The sequence below is a fragment of the Microcaecilia unicolor genome, chromosome 6 (assembly GCF_901765095.1).
Source record: "Microcaecilia unicolor chromosome 6, aMicUni1.1, whole genome shotgun sequence".
Taxonomy (NCBI): domain Eukaryota; kingdom Metazoa; phylum Chordata; class Amphibia; order Gymnophiona; family Siphonopidae; genus Microcaecilia; species Microcaecilia unicolor.
In genome coordinates, this window is record NC_044036.1 from 108,955,273 (window position 1) to 108,971,665 (window position 16,393).

A 16,393-nucleotide genomic window follows, 5' to 3' on the forward strand; every position below is an offset into this window, starting at 1 on the left:
CAGACTAAGCTGACCTGCTCTGGCCTTGACAACCATGGTGGGATCTGCAGTCATTTTATATGCTGGATGCATGGAAGGGCAGAATGTTGGAGATCTTCCTTCGTGGGGCTTGGAGGAGTCAACCACAGGTCCCTCTTGTGTGGTCCCACCCTTGGGGGCCCCAGTTGGGACCTGGGCCTCATGCTGGTGGCTACCATTTCTGAGAGACTCAATAGGGCCCTGGTGGCATGGCACAGGTTAGACTTTGTAGGGGTTTGCTCCCAGGGTGGTTTGAGTTCTCAGTCTATTTTCCCATGTTTGTATAGGGTCCCTGCCTTATCCCCCTCCTCCTCTTTCTCCTCCACCCCCCCTTTCCTGCATCTTCTCCCCAGCAAGAGGTCTCTGGCAGTCAGTGGTAACACAGATGACCTCCCTGCACTCTTTCCCTCTGAGGACCTGGGTTGGGAGGATGGCATGTTGGGTCCTGTGTCTCCAGTGAGTTATGACTTGCTGGAGTCAGGGGAGCTCTCCCCAGTGAAAAAGAGCAGCTCTCCAGTGGTCCAGCTATTTGGGTAGGAGGTTCAGCTGGTGGCCTTCCTACCAAAGCAAATGCTATTTGTTATTTGGTCTTCATGTGCTCTAGTTCTTTCACATTGGTGGTGGGACAGTATTGATACCTTTGGCTGAGACACTGGGCATTAGGTGCTGCATCCAAATACTAACTTTGCAGGTTGCCCTTTAGAGGTCATTTACTCTTTGGCAAGGACCTGGAGAAACTGCTCAAGGATCTTGGGGAATATTGAACCTCAGGGTCTCCTCAAGGATAAATTTCAGAGGTCTTCTAGGTACTTTGGAGGCAGGAACTGATCCCATGATTGTGGGTCATTACCACACCTGGAAGCCGGCAGCCAGTGCTCCTTGGTCCACGGGACAAAAAAGACAGCCCTTTCATGGTTTAAAGTGAGCCAAAGACAGTGGAGGGACCTCTGGATCATCCAGTCCCACCCAATATAGGGCCACACAAAGGATCAGAGAGTCCCTCCTGGACTGGTGCATTAGAGTGTGCCACCCCATTTTAGATGCCTTTATGGTCTCCCCTTGCAGATCTCCTCTGAAGCACCAAGCAGTGGAGGACACCCTGAGTCAGCTGATCCAGTGAGATGCTGTGCCTATGGAGTTGGGCTGGGGCCACTATTCAATTTATGTCATGGTGCTCAAGAAAGAGGGTTCCTTCCATCTGATTCTAGATCATAAAGGATTATTGCCTTCTTATGGGTTCCCAGATTTTGAATGGAGACCCTCCAGTTGGTGATTGCCCCAGTTCATCCAGGAGAGTTCCTTTCCTCCCTGGATTTGGCAAATGTTTACTTTTACATTACTCATTTGTTCAGATCACCTGTAGTTTCTGTGGTTTTGCATGTTGGGTAGGCAACATCACCCCAACCTTTTCTAAGGTCATGGTGGTAGTGGTTGCAATCTTCCTCAAGGAAAAAGTACCAGTGGACCTCTACTTGGACAACTGGCTCATTTGGACAAACTCAGCAGAGGTCTGATGTGTTGCAACCTCCTGTGTGGTATAGGTCCTTCAGTACCTTGGTTGGGTCATCAACTCCAAGAAGAACCACATTGAGCTGACCCAGGACTTGGAGTACCTAGGTGTGCACTTTCCTACCGAACAGGGGTGCATCCGTCTGATCCAGGAGTAGGTAGCCAAACTTGAAGCACAGAAACAGGCATTTTGCACACATCTGGCTCCCAGACCATGGGATTACCTTCATCTTCTGGGCCTGATGGCAGTCACCCTGTGGCTTACATATATCCACTGTAGTACACTCTCCTGTACCACTGCAGTTTGAAGTTCCAGGAATTTGAAGTCTGTCTCCCACTGCCTATCAACTCCCAAGAGTTAATATAGCGGGACCAAGCCATCTCCTCTGCAGGTCTCTCCTAGATGTTACAGTGTTAAACACAGATGCAAATCCCATGGGTTGGGAAGCCTGCTCTAAGTTTAAACTCAACAACCAATTCCCACTCATACAAACAAAAATACATTGTGTGTGGGATAAAATGGTTCTAACTTCAAAAAAGATCACGTACTTATGGAGAAGAAAAAAACCTCAGAACCTAGTCTAAAATGTGTGGTTATCTTTTAGGCTTTAAAGGTTAATGACTTCATTGGCTAAAAAAACCTTTACCCTTTCACATTAATCAGGTTGTTTCCCTTCCCACCTTCCTGTGTGGGTCCAGGGAAGAGGGAAAATCTCACTCCATAACTTAGATGTATGCAGAGTGCTGATGAAATATTTCAGCAAGTCTGTCCACCTGTTTGTGTTATTTCATGGACCATGGGAAGGGGAGGTGGTGTCAAATGCATTAATTTTTCACTGTATCAAGACAGCTATTGAGACTGCCTATAATTTGGCAAATAAAGTGGTGCTGTTTGGTTTGTGGGCCCCTTGTCTAAGGCCCAGGGCACTTCATGGGCCATGGCTTGAGCTGAGGACATCTGTAGTACTGCAGAACAGTCTTCCATACTTTCTTTTGTGAAGCATTACAAACTGGATTTGCGGGCCAGAAGCGATGGAATCCTCCAAGGCAAAGGATTTGGGGCAGCCTCCTTGATTCATCCCTTCCTACAGAAATCCCTGGCACATGCACATGGACTTAGTATGAAATATTCCTTGAACAGTTGATTTGAGATTTTATTAGGGGCATTTTACCCATTGTGAAAATAAAAATCAGTTTCTGTCTCTTTATGACACTGCAGCTTGCTGAACCTACAAGCTACTCTCGTTTATTCACCAAGGACCAGAAATACTAATCATTTTCCCATAGACACACAGCAGGAAAATCTTTTTAGTACATCCAACTCAGGTGCATGTGCAGGACACACCCCACCCTTTTCCCTGTTCCTGCTAAGTAATATTTATGTTCACTTTAGTCGTGCTCAGATTGAGAACTTTTGCACAAGAGAGTTCTAACCAAATAGACAATTAGTTATAAATTCAATAAATGGTAGTGAATTTTTTTTTCTGGACCAGAACATCTTTCATCATGGCACTTGTTTTTAATCCCATCTGATTTTCCTCCAGAAGACATCATATGTAACCTAAACCTGCAACCATTTCCAAAGATTTATCTTACTTCCTTTCCCTTACAGCAGATACTGTGACATTAACCGTGGGAGCTACAGCTGTCCCTGCTTGTTCCCCTGAAACACAAATCTGACACATTAATCACATTGACTCAGGAAATGCAATGAAATTTGGCTGCAGTTTCATTAATTATGACACATTACATTTTTTATCTAATATCTGAGCACCTGTAAATTATTACCAGTGTGTCTGGCAGAAGCTGGTCTACTAACTTAAGGTGGGTTGTGTCAATGTGATTAATGTGTCAGATCAGATTTAAAGCAAGAAAAAAGAGGTTATAAGGATAGAGAATCTCACCAAACAAGTGTTGAAAGACATCTGAGGGGTGAAGTTATTAACGTGGGCTGCTGTTAACTTGGGTTATGTTACCATAGTGTCATTGCATAAAATGGGACCATATGCTAAAATAACCCAACTTAACTGTAGCCCATGTTGATAACTCACCCCCCCCCCAAGCATCCCCCAATCTTAATACCCTTTCCAGCCCCCCTTCTACCAAATCAAGGTGTAATGAAGCTTGGATAGTGGAATAGAAAGGGAGTGGAGGAGTGGATGTCAGGAAGTATTTTTTCATGGAGAGGGTGGTGGATGCTTGGAATGCCCTCCCACAGGAGGTGGTGGAGATGAAAACAGTAACGGAATTCAAACATGCGTGGGGTATGCATAAAGGAATCCTGTGCAGTAGGAATGGATCCTCAGATGCTTAGCCAAAATTGGGTGGCGGAGCAGGTCGGGGAAGAGAGGTTGGTGGTTGGGAGGTGAGGATAGTGGAGAGCAGACTTATACGGTCTGTGCCAGAGCCAGTGATGGGAGGCGGGACTGGTGGTTGGGAGGCAGGAAATACTGCTGGGCAGACTTGTACGGTCTGTGCCCTGAAAAAGGCAGGTACAAATCAAGGTAAGATATACACATATGAGTTTATCTTGTTGGGCAGACTGGATGGACCATGCAGGTCTTTTTCTGCCGTCATCTACTATGTTAAGTAGTGGCCTAGTGGTTAGGGTGGTGGACTTTGGTCCTGAGGAACTGAGTTCAATTCCCACTTCAGGCACAGGCAGCTCCTTGTGACTCTGGGCAAGTCACTTAACCCTCCATTTCCCCAGGTGCAAATAAGTACCTGTATATAATATGTAAGCTGCATTGAGCCTGCCATGAGTGGGAAAGCACAGGGTACAAATGTAACAAAAAAAAAAAGGGGGGATTAGGGAAGAATACTTTCACACTGGATCCAGCCCCATGCATCCTGACTCAGGTCCTTTCTGTTATAGCAAAATGAACAGTGTATTTGTTAGTTAAAAGTTTTGATTACCCACCCTACATTCAAAGGCAACAGGGCAGTTCACTGTTAAAGAGAAAATCCTAAAAACATTTAAATACAGAAATATAAGTTAAAACAAACCAAATATTTTAACAAAAATATAACATAAAATAGTACATCACAAATTAATGCCTTTAAACTACTACAAAAATATGCCTAGGGAAAAGGCAAGACCTTCAGTTGCTTTGTAAAAGACATGAAAGACGTTATCGAGCCTATTTTATAATGGGAGAGAATTCCAGATCATGGGAGTCATGTAACTGGCGGCTTTCTTCCAAGTCAGTTAGAACTGTCTTATAAACAACCTTCCAATGTGTTTTTTGGTTCTGCAGTGATTATCCAGCATCTTGTAGGCATGCATTCTTATCTTCATTTTTATCTTATTTTTGCATCAGCTTTGGTTACATTTCTAGTGCTATAGAGTCCAATATATTTTGTTTTATAGCTCTTGATACAGAATAAAGCCAGAAATATCATAAAATCACCCACAAGATATGGCACAATGCAAACAATGCTGCCAAATAAACCAAATGTGTCTGGTGCTTTCTACCTGTATGATGTACAGTGTTCTCTCTAACCTGTGTGGAAGTTCTCCAACTGCATTGCCGCCAGTAGGAGGTGGTACTTCAGTATTGTAATTTGAATCATTAGGGACAGGCAGGTCCTCTGGAATCCTGCAGAATTTGCCTTTTCCTTGCTGTTGCAAATGTGATTGTAATGCTGCCACCCACCTGAAGTTGTAGGCTGAGTATCCACCAAACCAGCTTCTTCAGCCAAGGGTCAGTCCACAGCAGTCCTCAACAATACAGCAAAAAGTCCCTCCACGCTAATAACCCAACAAAAGGTTACTCCAGAGTACTCCTCAGCAACTCAATGGTCCATTCACACAAATAGTCCAAGAGATAGCCAGCCCTCTACCCACCCACACACAATAATAATCCAGCCAAAGGGCTTGCCACCACCAAGAAGGGGGAGATCAGTCTCCAGTTACATGGACTCTTCTGCTGTCGGGTTCTAATCTGAGTCCCCCTCTTTAATTAGGGTGGGTCCAAGACCCTCAATGTTCCACTCACCTCTGGACTCTGTATATCCTGTGGACACCAATATTCCCACCCTGTCCCCTCACAGGTCTAATAGGGTCCTGTTCCCTTCTTTTCAGGTCTTGTGGGCAAGCCAATGTTCTCAGTCCATGTCTATGCAAATTACGTGCTAATTTAGTTCAGTTCAGATGTGGGTATTCTTCTCACTCCCAACACTCAGGGGATTGCATTACTAGACTCTAGAAGTGTTAGTCCCCCTTGCTACCTCCCACTTAGCCTTCCCTGCTAAGCCATAGCCATCCCAAGCAGGGTCCCAATTCCCACAGGACTATACTCAAATTGTTCTTCTGTATGGTCTAGTTGTGGTACCTTTTCAGAGTTGGAGGTTCACCCTTTTGTAGTGATATTGAAACAACACCCCCTACTGGCAGGAATGTAGGTGAAGGACTTCTGCACAGCTTAGAGAGAATATTGATACCCTCAATAAAAATAATAGCTCTGCCACAATTTTTTCTTAATGCTCTTAAGAAAATGTAGCAATTTATAATGTATATAAAAAAAAATTGATGCTGAAGTTGTCAATGTATCTTCGTAGATTCAGTTTACGCCAAACAGGAAGACCTTATTTAAACAAAAATATTAATATATATTTGCAATTATGCTCAAGAATAAGGTTCAATGTCTTCAACTGCCCAAGAAGTATCGCTACTTGTTTTCATAAATACCCTGAAGCACCTTATTTAATAATGAAATGTGTTTTAAAGCAGAATCCCATATCTGAATTGAGCACTTACGCTTGGTACAAGTCAGACCCATGAGCAACCCTTTATAGAACATTTTGTCGTTTACTCTGAAAAAATATATAAATGCTGATATTACCACTAACATAGATAGAGGAACTGGTAACCCTCCAAATATCCCAAAGTCATAACAGACACTTCAGCTCAGAAGTGGATTTATCAAAGGCTACAGTTTATTTTGGAGAGCTTACCATACAATATAAGGGAAGTAACGGTGAGATGTGAACTTAGGACCTCTTATGTGAAGTTCACTACAGTGCTCCTTAGGGTTCCCCACTGCTCTGCTGGGATGTTTGTGTGGCCAGTTTACTAGGAATTCTGACCCCCATATATCCCAATGGCTTGATTTTGTGTGTTTTTCCTTGGGGATGTGTTTTTTTCCCTGCTATAGTCCTAAAGGATAGGTATACTGAGTACAAAAAATGTTTAGCAAATGGCCATTTACAAGACAAAGAGTTGGACATTTTTATGGTTTGAAAATGGTTATGTTTGCTACTGGATTTTTGGATTTTTTTTTTTTTTTTTAAATGGCCAAAATCGGATTTAGACATCATATCAAAATGCCCCTCCACATGTTATATTTTGAGATGTGTTTTTATTTCACTTTTATTTCAATTCCAGTGATGAAATACATTGTGGTTTGGATCTCTGAACACTCAAATATTTTGAGTGCAAAAATGTGCAAAGAAATTGCCTTTTTTTTTTGGTTACATTTGTACCCCGCGCTTTCCCACTTATGGCAGGCTCAATGCGGTTTACATGGGGCAATGGAGGGTTAAGTGACTTGCCCAGAGTCACAAGGAGCTGCCTGTGCTTGAAGTGAGAATCGAACTCAGCTCCTCAGGACCAAAGTCCACCACCCTAACCACTAGGCCACTCCTAGTAAAATTCATCCTAGTTTGGTTATTCCTGTACTTTGGATTTATTGGTTGGGTGTGTGGGCTATAGTTTGGGATCAATTGTTGCCTTCTTTAGTCCATGCTAGGTGTTGGTTAGCCGAACTACATTTGTTTTTAGATCATTTAGGAGATAATTTATGTAGTGTGAAGGGAGCGGACCTCATTAGGCAGATGAAAAAAATTGTAGAGATTTTATTTCATTTTCTAATTTGGTCACATAGTATTCACAGAAGAGTGAGAAAGGGAGCTTATAAAGTGAAAACAATTGAACAACTAAGGAGAAAGATGAACTTGGAAATAGACAAATCAGTAGTTTTTCTGGATGGTTTGATTGTGCCTCATGAACTGGTAATAATAGCCTTGATGAAGTCCATCTCTATGAAATTGTTTTTAACATTTGAAGATGTATTGGACGATGGTGGTCTGGGCTCCGGGGCTGCAACTGAGTGAGAGAGCCTGGAGCAAGTGTGTCACTGTTTTTGCTTTGGCAGTGTGAAGGGGAGTCCTTGAGAATTCCAGCCAAAAGAGCATTGGCGAGTTCAGAAGTTTGGTACATGAAGAAATTAAGGGGCCCCTTTTACTAAGCTATGATAGAGCTACTGCGTGGGTAGCAGACAGTAAAACAGTGTGCTATTACTACTTGAGGTAGTTTTATGTTTGCCACATGGTGTTTCCTGTGACAGAAAAAAATTTTTTATTTTCTAGCATGGGGGTGCAGTGTAGACATGTCTGATGGTAATCAGCCATCGTGCATGTTCTGCGATTACCACTGGGTTAGCGTATTAGCCCTTACCGCCTTCTTAATAGGTGATGGTAAAGACTCAGGCAGTAAATTGCCATGCACCAATATTTTTATTAGCACACCGCCATCTACAACTTCCATTTAAAATAATGGAAATTCCAACTGCGGTAACAAGTGGCCTTAGCACATGGCAATTTCATGCACCCACACTACCGCTGGCAGCTTTTTAAATGGACCTCTAAGTTCTCTAGTGCAGTGATTCCCAAACCTGGGGGAACCACAGCCTGTCAGGATTTCAGGATATCCACAATGAATATTCATGAGATTTATTAGTATACACTGCTTCTTTGATATGTAAATCTATCTCGTGCATATAAGGGTGAAGCCCTGCCTAGTGAAGGCAGTGCTCACAGGAGGACAGGAGGAGGGAGCTGGGGAGCTTGAGGAGCTTCAACTAGGGTCCTGCTGGACCACTAGGTATTTGTTTTGTATTGGGGGGGGGGGGTGGAGTAGGGAGGTCTGTAGGTCCAGTGGACCTCCAGCTTCTGTGTCGGGTTAAGTTTGATAGGTCCAGGCTTTTTTTTTTTTTTTTACAGCCCAGACCTGTCAAACAACTTCTGTGAGAAGATTGTGGCTTGTGCCCATATCCAGGCACAATCCTTCTGCAGAAGTACTCTGATGATCAAACAAACATTTGCATGCTATTAGTTTTGATCATTGGGGCATTGTTCCCCTGCACTGTTCCGGTATTAATTTTACAGTGCTGGGAAACTGATCATCGGGGTCCTGGGGCTGGTAATGTGGGGTTGAGTGTCACCCTCCTAGCCCTACATTATTAGGGAAGAGAAGGAGAATTTGATTATTTACTTATTTATTTAGTGGTTGAGAGAGTGTGTTTTCCCTTTCCTCCCTTCCCTGTTCATTTCATTGAGTATTAGAGGATGAGTGGAAAATTTTGCCACAAATTGACAGTTTGAAGGGGAGCCCTTGTGAATTCTAGCTGAAAGAGCATTGGCAAGTTTAAAAATTTGGTACATGAAAGTTCTCTAGCGGTACTCCTGGAGCATGGTATAATGCCATGAATGGAGTGGAATGGGTAGACGTGAATTGTTTATTTACTCTTTCCAAAAATACTAGGACTAGGGGGCTTGCGATGAAGCTACAAAGTAGGAAATTTAAAATGAGAGAAAATATTTCTTCACTCAAAGTGTAATTAAACGCTGGAATTTGTTGCCAGATAATGTGGTAAAGGTGGTTAGCTTAGCAGGGTTTGAAAAAGGTTTGGACGGATTCCTAAAGGAAAAGTCCATAGACCATTATTAAAATGACTTGGGGAAAATCCACTGCTTATTTTTGGGATAAGCCGCATAAAATGTATTGAACTTTTTGGGATCTTGCCAGGTATTTGTAATCTGGATTGGTCACTGATGGAAACAGGATGGTGGGCTTGATGGACCTTTGGTCTGTTCCAGTGTGGCAATACTTATGTACTTATATATATCTATGTGGGACTTGGACCTTATCAACCTAGCATGACCACAAGAGTTCAGGTGGCTGCCTTGATTGATGGTGGTCAACAGATCATAGAGATTTTTGTATTTCAGTAACTGAGTAATTTTGTGGAAGAGAAGCTGTGCTTTATTGCTACAAATGTGTCTTTTTGCCAACATACAGTTTGAAGATGCTTTTGCTATTTATTATGGATGGATCTGGTTATAAGGCGATCAACAATTATACTCAGTTCTGCTGTTACTAGATCTTCTGATGTCATTTGATACCATTGAATGCATAATTATATGACCATGCCTTGAAGAGACTGGTTTCGTTGGTAATCTTTTGACCTGGTTAAGGTGATTCTCGACTAATCATTTGCTGCAGTGTAGTGATGGGCTGTCTGTATCATATCCTTTTAACTGTGGTATGCCATGGGGCTTGGTGTTGTTGGCACTTTCATTTGATATCTATAGTATCCCTCTGGTGGAAATAATTCAGGGACTAATAATAATTAATTAATTAATGCATCAATCATTAATTGTGATTTAAAAAATGAATCGTGATTTAATGATTAACCGCCCTCCCTCTTTCCCTCTGCCACCCGCATGTCTAGTCCAGCATCTCTTCCTCCCCTCTCCTCCCAGTTTACTTTGTTACTTGTCTTGCAATGTATTGAAACGTTGCCTTGGCCTGCACCTTGCCTTTCCTTCTGACCCATACCGCCCCCTTCTGACACAAACTCCTGTTTTCAGAAAGGGGCGTCAGGTCAGAAGGAAGGCCCGGTGCAGACCAAAGTAGCATTTCAATATGCTGCCACTGCAAGACGAAGACAGCAAGACAAGTAACAAGGTAAACTGGGAGGGAAGGGGAGAGGAGGGGACAGTTGCTGCCGGCAGTCTTGGAGAGATGACAGGTGGGGGAGTGAGGGATAATGTGGGAGGGAGGGGGAATTAGGGAAAATGCAGGAGGGGAGGCATATTTGAGAGAGAGCGAATGGGTGAAGGCATGAGAGGCACATAGGGGAATGAGTGAAGGCATAAGGTGGGGACACCATGTCACAGTATAGCCAAACAGAGAACACAGCACGTTATATATGAGAAAGTATTAACAGTAGTCAAGGCAAAAGTATTTTGTCATGTAATAGCAGTGAAATTAAGGACATTAACAATTTCTGTGCAGTCTCTCTCTTCTATGGAGGGGAGCCAATGCCAGAGAAACAGAAGGCCAGTGGTGCTTACCCCCAGACTATGACAGAATGGGGGCATGTAGGAACCAAATAGATGTGTGATAAATGGACAATGGAGAAATGCTGCTTTTACAGCAACCCTTCAAAAAAGAGGTGATGTTGGTGCATAGGACTTCTACAGGACAAATATATTCCACGTATTAGAAAAAAAGGGAAAAAAGACTAAACGTCAGCCGGCGTGGCTAAACAGTAAGATAAAGGAAATCATTAGAGCCAAAAAACAATCCTTCAGAAAGTGGAGAAGAGAACCAACTGAAAGTAACAGGATAGATCATAAGGAATGCCAAGCCAAATGCAAAGCGGAGATAAGGAGGGCAAAAAAGGACTTTGAGAAGAAATTAGCGTTGGAAGCAAAAATACATAGTAAAAATTTTTTTAGATACATTAAAAGCAGGAAACCGGCCAAAGAGTCGGTTGGGCCGCTGGACGAAAATGGTGTTAAAGGGGCGATCAAGGAGGACAAAGCCGTAGCGGAGAAATTAAATGAATTCTTTGCTTCGGTCTTCACCGAGGAGGATTTGGGGGGGACACCGGTGCCGGAAAGAATATTTGAAGCGGGGGAGTCGGAGAAACTAAACAAATTCTCTGTAACCTTGGAGGATGTAATGGCTCAGTTCAGCAAGCTGAAGAGTAGTAAATCACCGGGACCTGATGGTATTCATCCCAGAGTATTAATAGAACTAAAAAATGAACTTGCGGAGCTACTGTTAGAAATATGCAATCTGTCCCTAAAATCGAGTGTAGTACCGGAAGACTGGAGGGTAGCCAATGTTACTCCGATTTTTAAGAAGGGTTCCAGAGGAGATCCGGGAAATTATAGACCGGTGAGTCTGACGTCGGTGCCGGGCAAGATGGTGGAGGATATTATTAAGAATAAAATTGCAGAGCATATACAAAAACATGGACTGATGAGACAAAGTCAGCACGGATTTAGTGAAGGGAAGTCTTGCCTCACCAATCTAATGCATTTTTTTGAGGGGGTAAGCAAACATGTGGACAATGGGGAGCCGGTTGATATTGTATATCTGGATTTTCAGAAGGCGTTTGACAAAGTGCCGCACGAAAGACTCCTGAAGAAATTGCAGAGTCATGGAATCGGAGGTAGGGTATTATTATGGATTAAGAACTGGTTGAAAGATAGGAAGCAGAGAGTAGGATTGCGTGGCCAGTATTCTCAGTGGAGGAGGGTAGTTAGTGGGGTCCCGCAGGGGTCTGTGCTGGGTCCGTTGCTTTTTAATGTATTTATAAATGACCTAGAGATGGGAATAACTAGTGAGGTAATTAAATTCGCCGATGACACAAAATTATTCAGGGTCGTCAAGTCGCAGGAGGAATGTGAACGATTACAGGAGGACCTTGCGAGACTGGGAGAATGGGCGTGCAAGTGGCAGATGAAGTTCAATGTTGACAAGTGCAAAGTGATGCATGTGGGTAAGAGGAACCCGAATTATAGCTACGTCTTGCAAGGTTCCGCGTTAGGAGTTACGGATCAAGAAAGGGATCTGGGTGTCGTCGTCGATGATACGCTGAAACCTTCTGCTCAGTGTGCTGCTGCGGCTAGGAAAGCGAATAGAATGTTGGGTGTTATTAGGAAGGGTATGGAGTCCAGGTGTGCGGATGTTATAATGCCGTTGTATCGCTCCATGGTGCGACCGCACCTGGAGTATTGTGTTCAGTACTGGTCTCCGTATCTCAAAAAAGATATAGTAGAATTGGAAAAGGTACAGCGAAGGGCGACGAAAATGATAGTGGGGATGGGACGACTTTCCTACGAAGAGAGGCTGAGAAGGCTAGGGCTTTTCAGCTTGGAGAAGAGACGGCTGAGGGGAGATATGATAGAAGTGTATAAAATAATGAGTGGAATGGATCGGGTGGATGTGAAGCGACTGTTCACGCTATCCAAAAATACTAGAGGGCATGAGTTGAAGCTACAGTGTGGTAAATTTAAAACGAATCGGAGAAAATTTTTCTTCACCCAACATGTAATTAGACTCTGGAATTCGTTGCCGGAGAACGTGGTACGGGCAATTAGCTTGACGGAGTTCAAAAAGGGGTTAGATAGATTCCTAAAGGACAAGTCCATAGACCGCTATTAAATGGACTTGGAAAAATTCCGCATTTTTAGGTATAACTTGTCTGGAATGTTTTTACGTTTGGGAAGCGTGCCAGGTGCCCTTGACCTGGATTGGCCACTGTCGGTGACAGGATGCTGGGCTAGATGGACCTTTGGTCTTTCCCAGTATGGCACTACTTATGTACTTATGTACGGTCCATGCATAACCAGGACAAACATGTGATTGGAGAGTTGATTGCTATGGATGCAGTTGGAGTTGTGTGACTCTAAATGCTAGATACCTAAAATGATTTAGATAGACTATATGGTGAAGATAATAAGTAGGGAATATACATTGTAACTCAGTTTCAGTTGCACATTTCTTATGAGTACTATGCTGTGGCTAAATAAAATCTACTCTTTCTATCGATTTCATGTCATGTATTGTTATTTAACTCTGATGTGTTGGAAGGGTGATGGTGTGTGTGTGTGTGTGTGTGGGGGGGGGGGGGGGGTTGAAGGGTTAAAGAAGGTGCCAAGTGCCACTTGCCATGTTTGATATTTTTTTAAGTGTAGTATTTGTTTGGGAAGATGTGGGGATACCCCCAAAAGTTACTGCACAGGCTTAGCACTTATCATGAGGTAATTTGGGCTGCTTGTCCACCTAGCAATAGTACCGTGAGCCTATCACTAGGGGTTAAAGCCACCATTTTGTATTTAGGCAGCAATGGAGCAGAGGCATCTGGAGAGCACTCCTACCCCTAACCCACCAAAGGCACCCCTAGCAAGTGCTGGGAGGGTTGGGGGTGGGTTGAAGATGTTGATGGAGGAAGGTAAAAAGCTTTATTACAGGCTGATTGGTGTTGGAGAGTGGGTTTGTGATATCGCTCAGGGGCATGTGGGCTTTGTAGAGATGTTGACTAGAGGGGTGCATGATGCTGAGTGGAAGATCAAGTTATAGTTTTTACTACAGCGGGGCACAGTAAATGCTTCTGCAGATAGTGCACTAAGGGTATCCATGCTATCTGCTAATGCATTTATCATGCAGTAAATGCCTTTCCTGCACATTAACTATAGGGCAGATGCTGAACACAACTCAAACAGGCAAAACATATTAAGTTTTGCTTTTAATGTGCAGAAAGTGCAAAACTTTATGTCACTTTAGAAAACAGGTCCCATGCTATCAATCATTCAGGCATTTCAAATATTTAAAATCATTTTTAAAAATGTTAAGAATTTTATTTTTAAACTGTGCTCTAAAGTATTCATATGGTGATTTTAAATATGTTTCATGAATTTCAGTGCCGCTTATTACATTTTTCAAACAGTGTACTGTTTCATACCCACAATAGTAGTATGTAACAAGTTCTGTCTTACCCAGTAGTCACCTTTTCCCAGAGGTGGTCACAATTAGATTGCATTGAGTTTTCAGCTTCAACTTATTCTTTCATCTTTAATTTCACAGGTAAATGGCCATGGTACATATGGGGAAAAGGGCCAAAAAGGAGAACCTGCTGTGATTGAACCTGTAAGTGAACTTGTTGCAAGGTACAATAAGGACATACCCCCTAATTCTATAAAAGGCCCTCAAGATGTGTGTGGAAATTTAGCTGTGCGCCCAAATTGTGCACGCATAGTAATTGAATAATGAGCCAATTAGTACCAATAATTGGCTTTTTAACAAGCAATTATTGGTGCTAACTAAAAATAACATGTATGCATCTAAATTTAGGTGCCTGATCCACACCTAAATTTTACGTGTATCCTGGAAAGGGGGCGTGGAAATGGGAGGGTCATGGGCATTTCAGGGCGGAGTGTGGATATGGTTTCTAGTTATGCATGCAGTTGTAGAATAAGGGGACTCTGTGTGTAAACCTAGGCATGGGTATTTTGCACCATGTTTGCATTAGTGCAAATGGAGGCCCCTAAATTTACGCACAACCCCTGCCCTTAAACTCTTCTATAAACCGCGCCTAACTTTAGGCGTGGTTTATACAATAGCACTTAAGCATTTTTTGGGCAATATAGAAATCAACTACATGGTGTAGATGGATACTAAGGGCCCTTTTAAAAAGCAGTGATAAGCCCACCACTGGCTTACTGTGTGCCAATCTGGAGCTACTGCTGGCCCAACGTGGGTGCCAGTGGTGGTTCCACCCCCAGTGCATAGCATTTCTGGCACTAGCAGAAATATTAAAAATATATTTCCCCAGGCACTAACCCTGCGGTAATCAGGTAGCGGGTAATCAGGCTGCACCGTGTGCTGCACGGTTACCGCCAGGATAGCGCAGAAGCCCCTCCCACTACCTGAATGGGTGGCGGTAAGTGCTCCCCCCCCGCATGGCCACGTGGTAAATGAAATCTTACCACATGGCTATTTCTTTTTTTGGTCTTTTTACCCTCTGTGGTGAAAAGGGCCTCAGCGAGCGGCAAAATGGCCCCTGTTACTAGCACAGGGCCCTTTTAATGCAGGTTGGTATAAGGACCCCTAACTTACATAGACCACTACTGACAGCACCTCATTCCTTTTCAAAATATGTACCCTACCTGCATAAATTAAAAGATGTAATTGTATGTGGGTACGTTTCTTGGGGTAATTTTGAAAGAGAAAGTCCACTTGTACTTTCAGTCTGAAAATTTGTGCAAAGTCCACAGGTAACAAATACCTGCCAAATTTGTACCTCTTCATGCAGCCTTACAATTAGCCCTAACTATACCTATCATGGCCTGCCTTCTTTCTTCAAAAGAGAAATGGTGCCCTCAGCTTGTGCCTAGAGATGTGACAAGGGCTTTCCACTAGGTCATTGACTTGAGTCATATTAAAGGCCCTTATTTTAAAAGCATCTCCATGTGTAAATAGCACCATGTACATATGAAGATTGGCTACATGTGCAAATACTGATTTTAGTAATTCAAAAGCATTTATAGGCAAGTCATTATACATTATCATTGTATAAACTAATTAATTTATAAATGCTACAAGAATACAATTCATGCTATAAGAATATAACCATAATAGTGCATTTTAATTGTGTTATGCTATGTATTTCTGTGTAGGGGATGCTTTTTGAAGGGGTACCTGGATCAGAAGGACCACGAGTATGTATATTACTAATTTTATTATGATTACTATTAATAGTTTTAGGGCCTCTTTTACCAAACCGTGCTAGCAATCCCCACTCGGCAATGCCAATGAAGCCCCTTCAAAGTGAATGGGTTTAGTCAGCATTGCCAGGCCAGGAATCACTAGCGCAGTTTAGTAAAAGGGGCCCTTAACTTCTCTGGTTAATTGATTTAAATGCAGTGTGGCTAATTAATAGACATGGGAAGGAAGAGTTCTTAACGTGGGCTACTGTTAAGATGTATTATTTTAGTGTTAACCCCAATTAATGGTAACTAAGATGCCCTTTTACCAAACAGTGGTAAAAGATGTCCTGCGGTGGCATCGGTATGTGGGATTGCCGCGCGCCGAGGCCACCTTTTACCGCTGCCAGAAAAAGCCTTTTTTTTAAAGGGCCAGTAAATGTTTTGTGGTAACTGAAAAAAAATTGCTGTGCTGCCTGCTGGAGCCTTTACTGCCTCCTATTTAGGAGACAGTGAGGGCTACAGCAGTAACCCTGTGGTAATGGGATAGCACATGGTGCTCTTTTATTACTGCTGGGCACAT

General features: G+C 42.9%; 1 protein-coding gene across 1 annotated transcript in view; it reads left to right on the forward strand.

Annotated features, from left to right (window-relative positions):
• COL11A1 (collagen type XI alpha 1 chain) overlaps positions 1-16,393 on the forward strand; it is a 700,769-nt gene that overhangs the window by 142,953 nt on the left and 541,423 nt on the right. The window contains exons 9-10 of the mRNA XM_030205574.1: positions 14,192-14,254; positions 15,784-15,825. Coding sequence (XP_030061434.1) covers positions 14,192-14,254; positions 15,784-15,825 — 105 coding nt within the window. The remainder of the gene's footprint in view (positions 1-14,191; positions 14,255-15,783; positions 15,826-16,393) is intronic.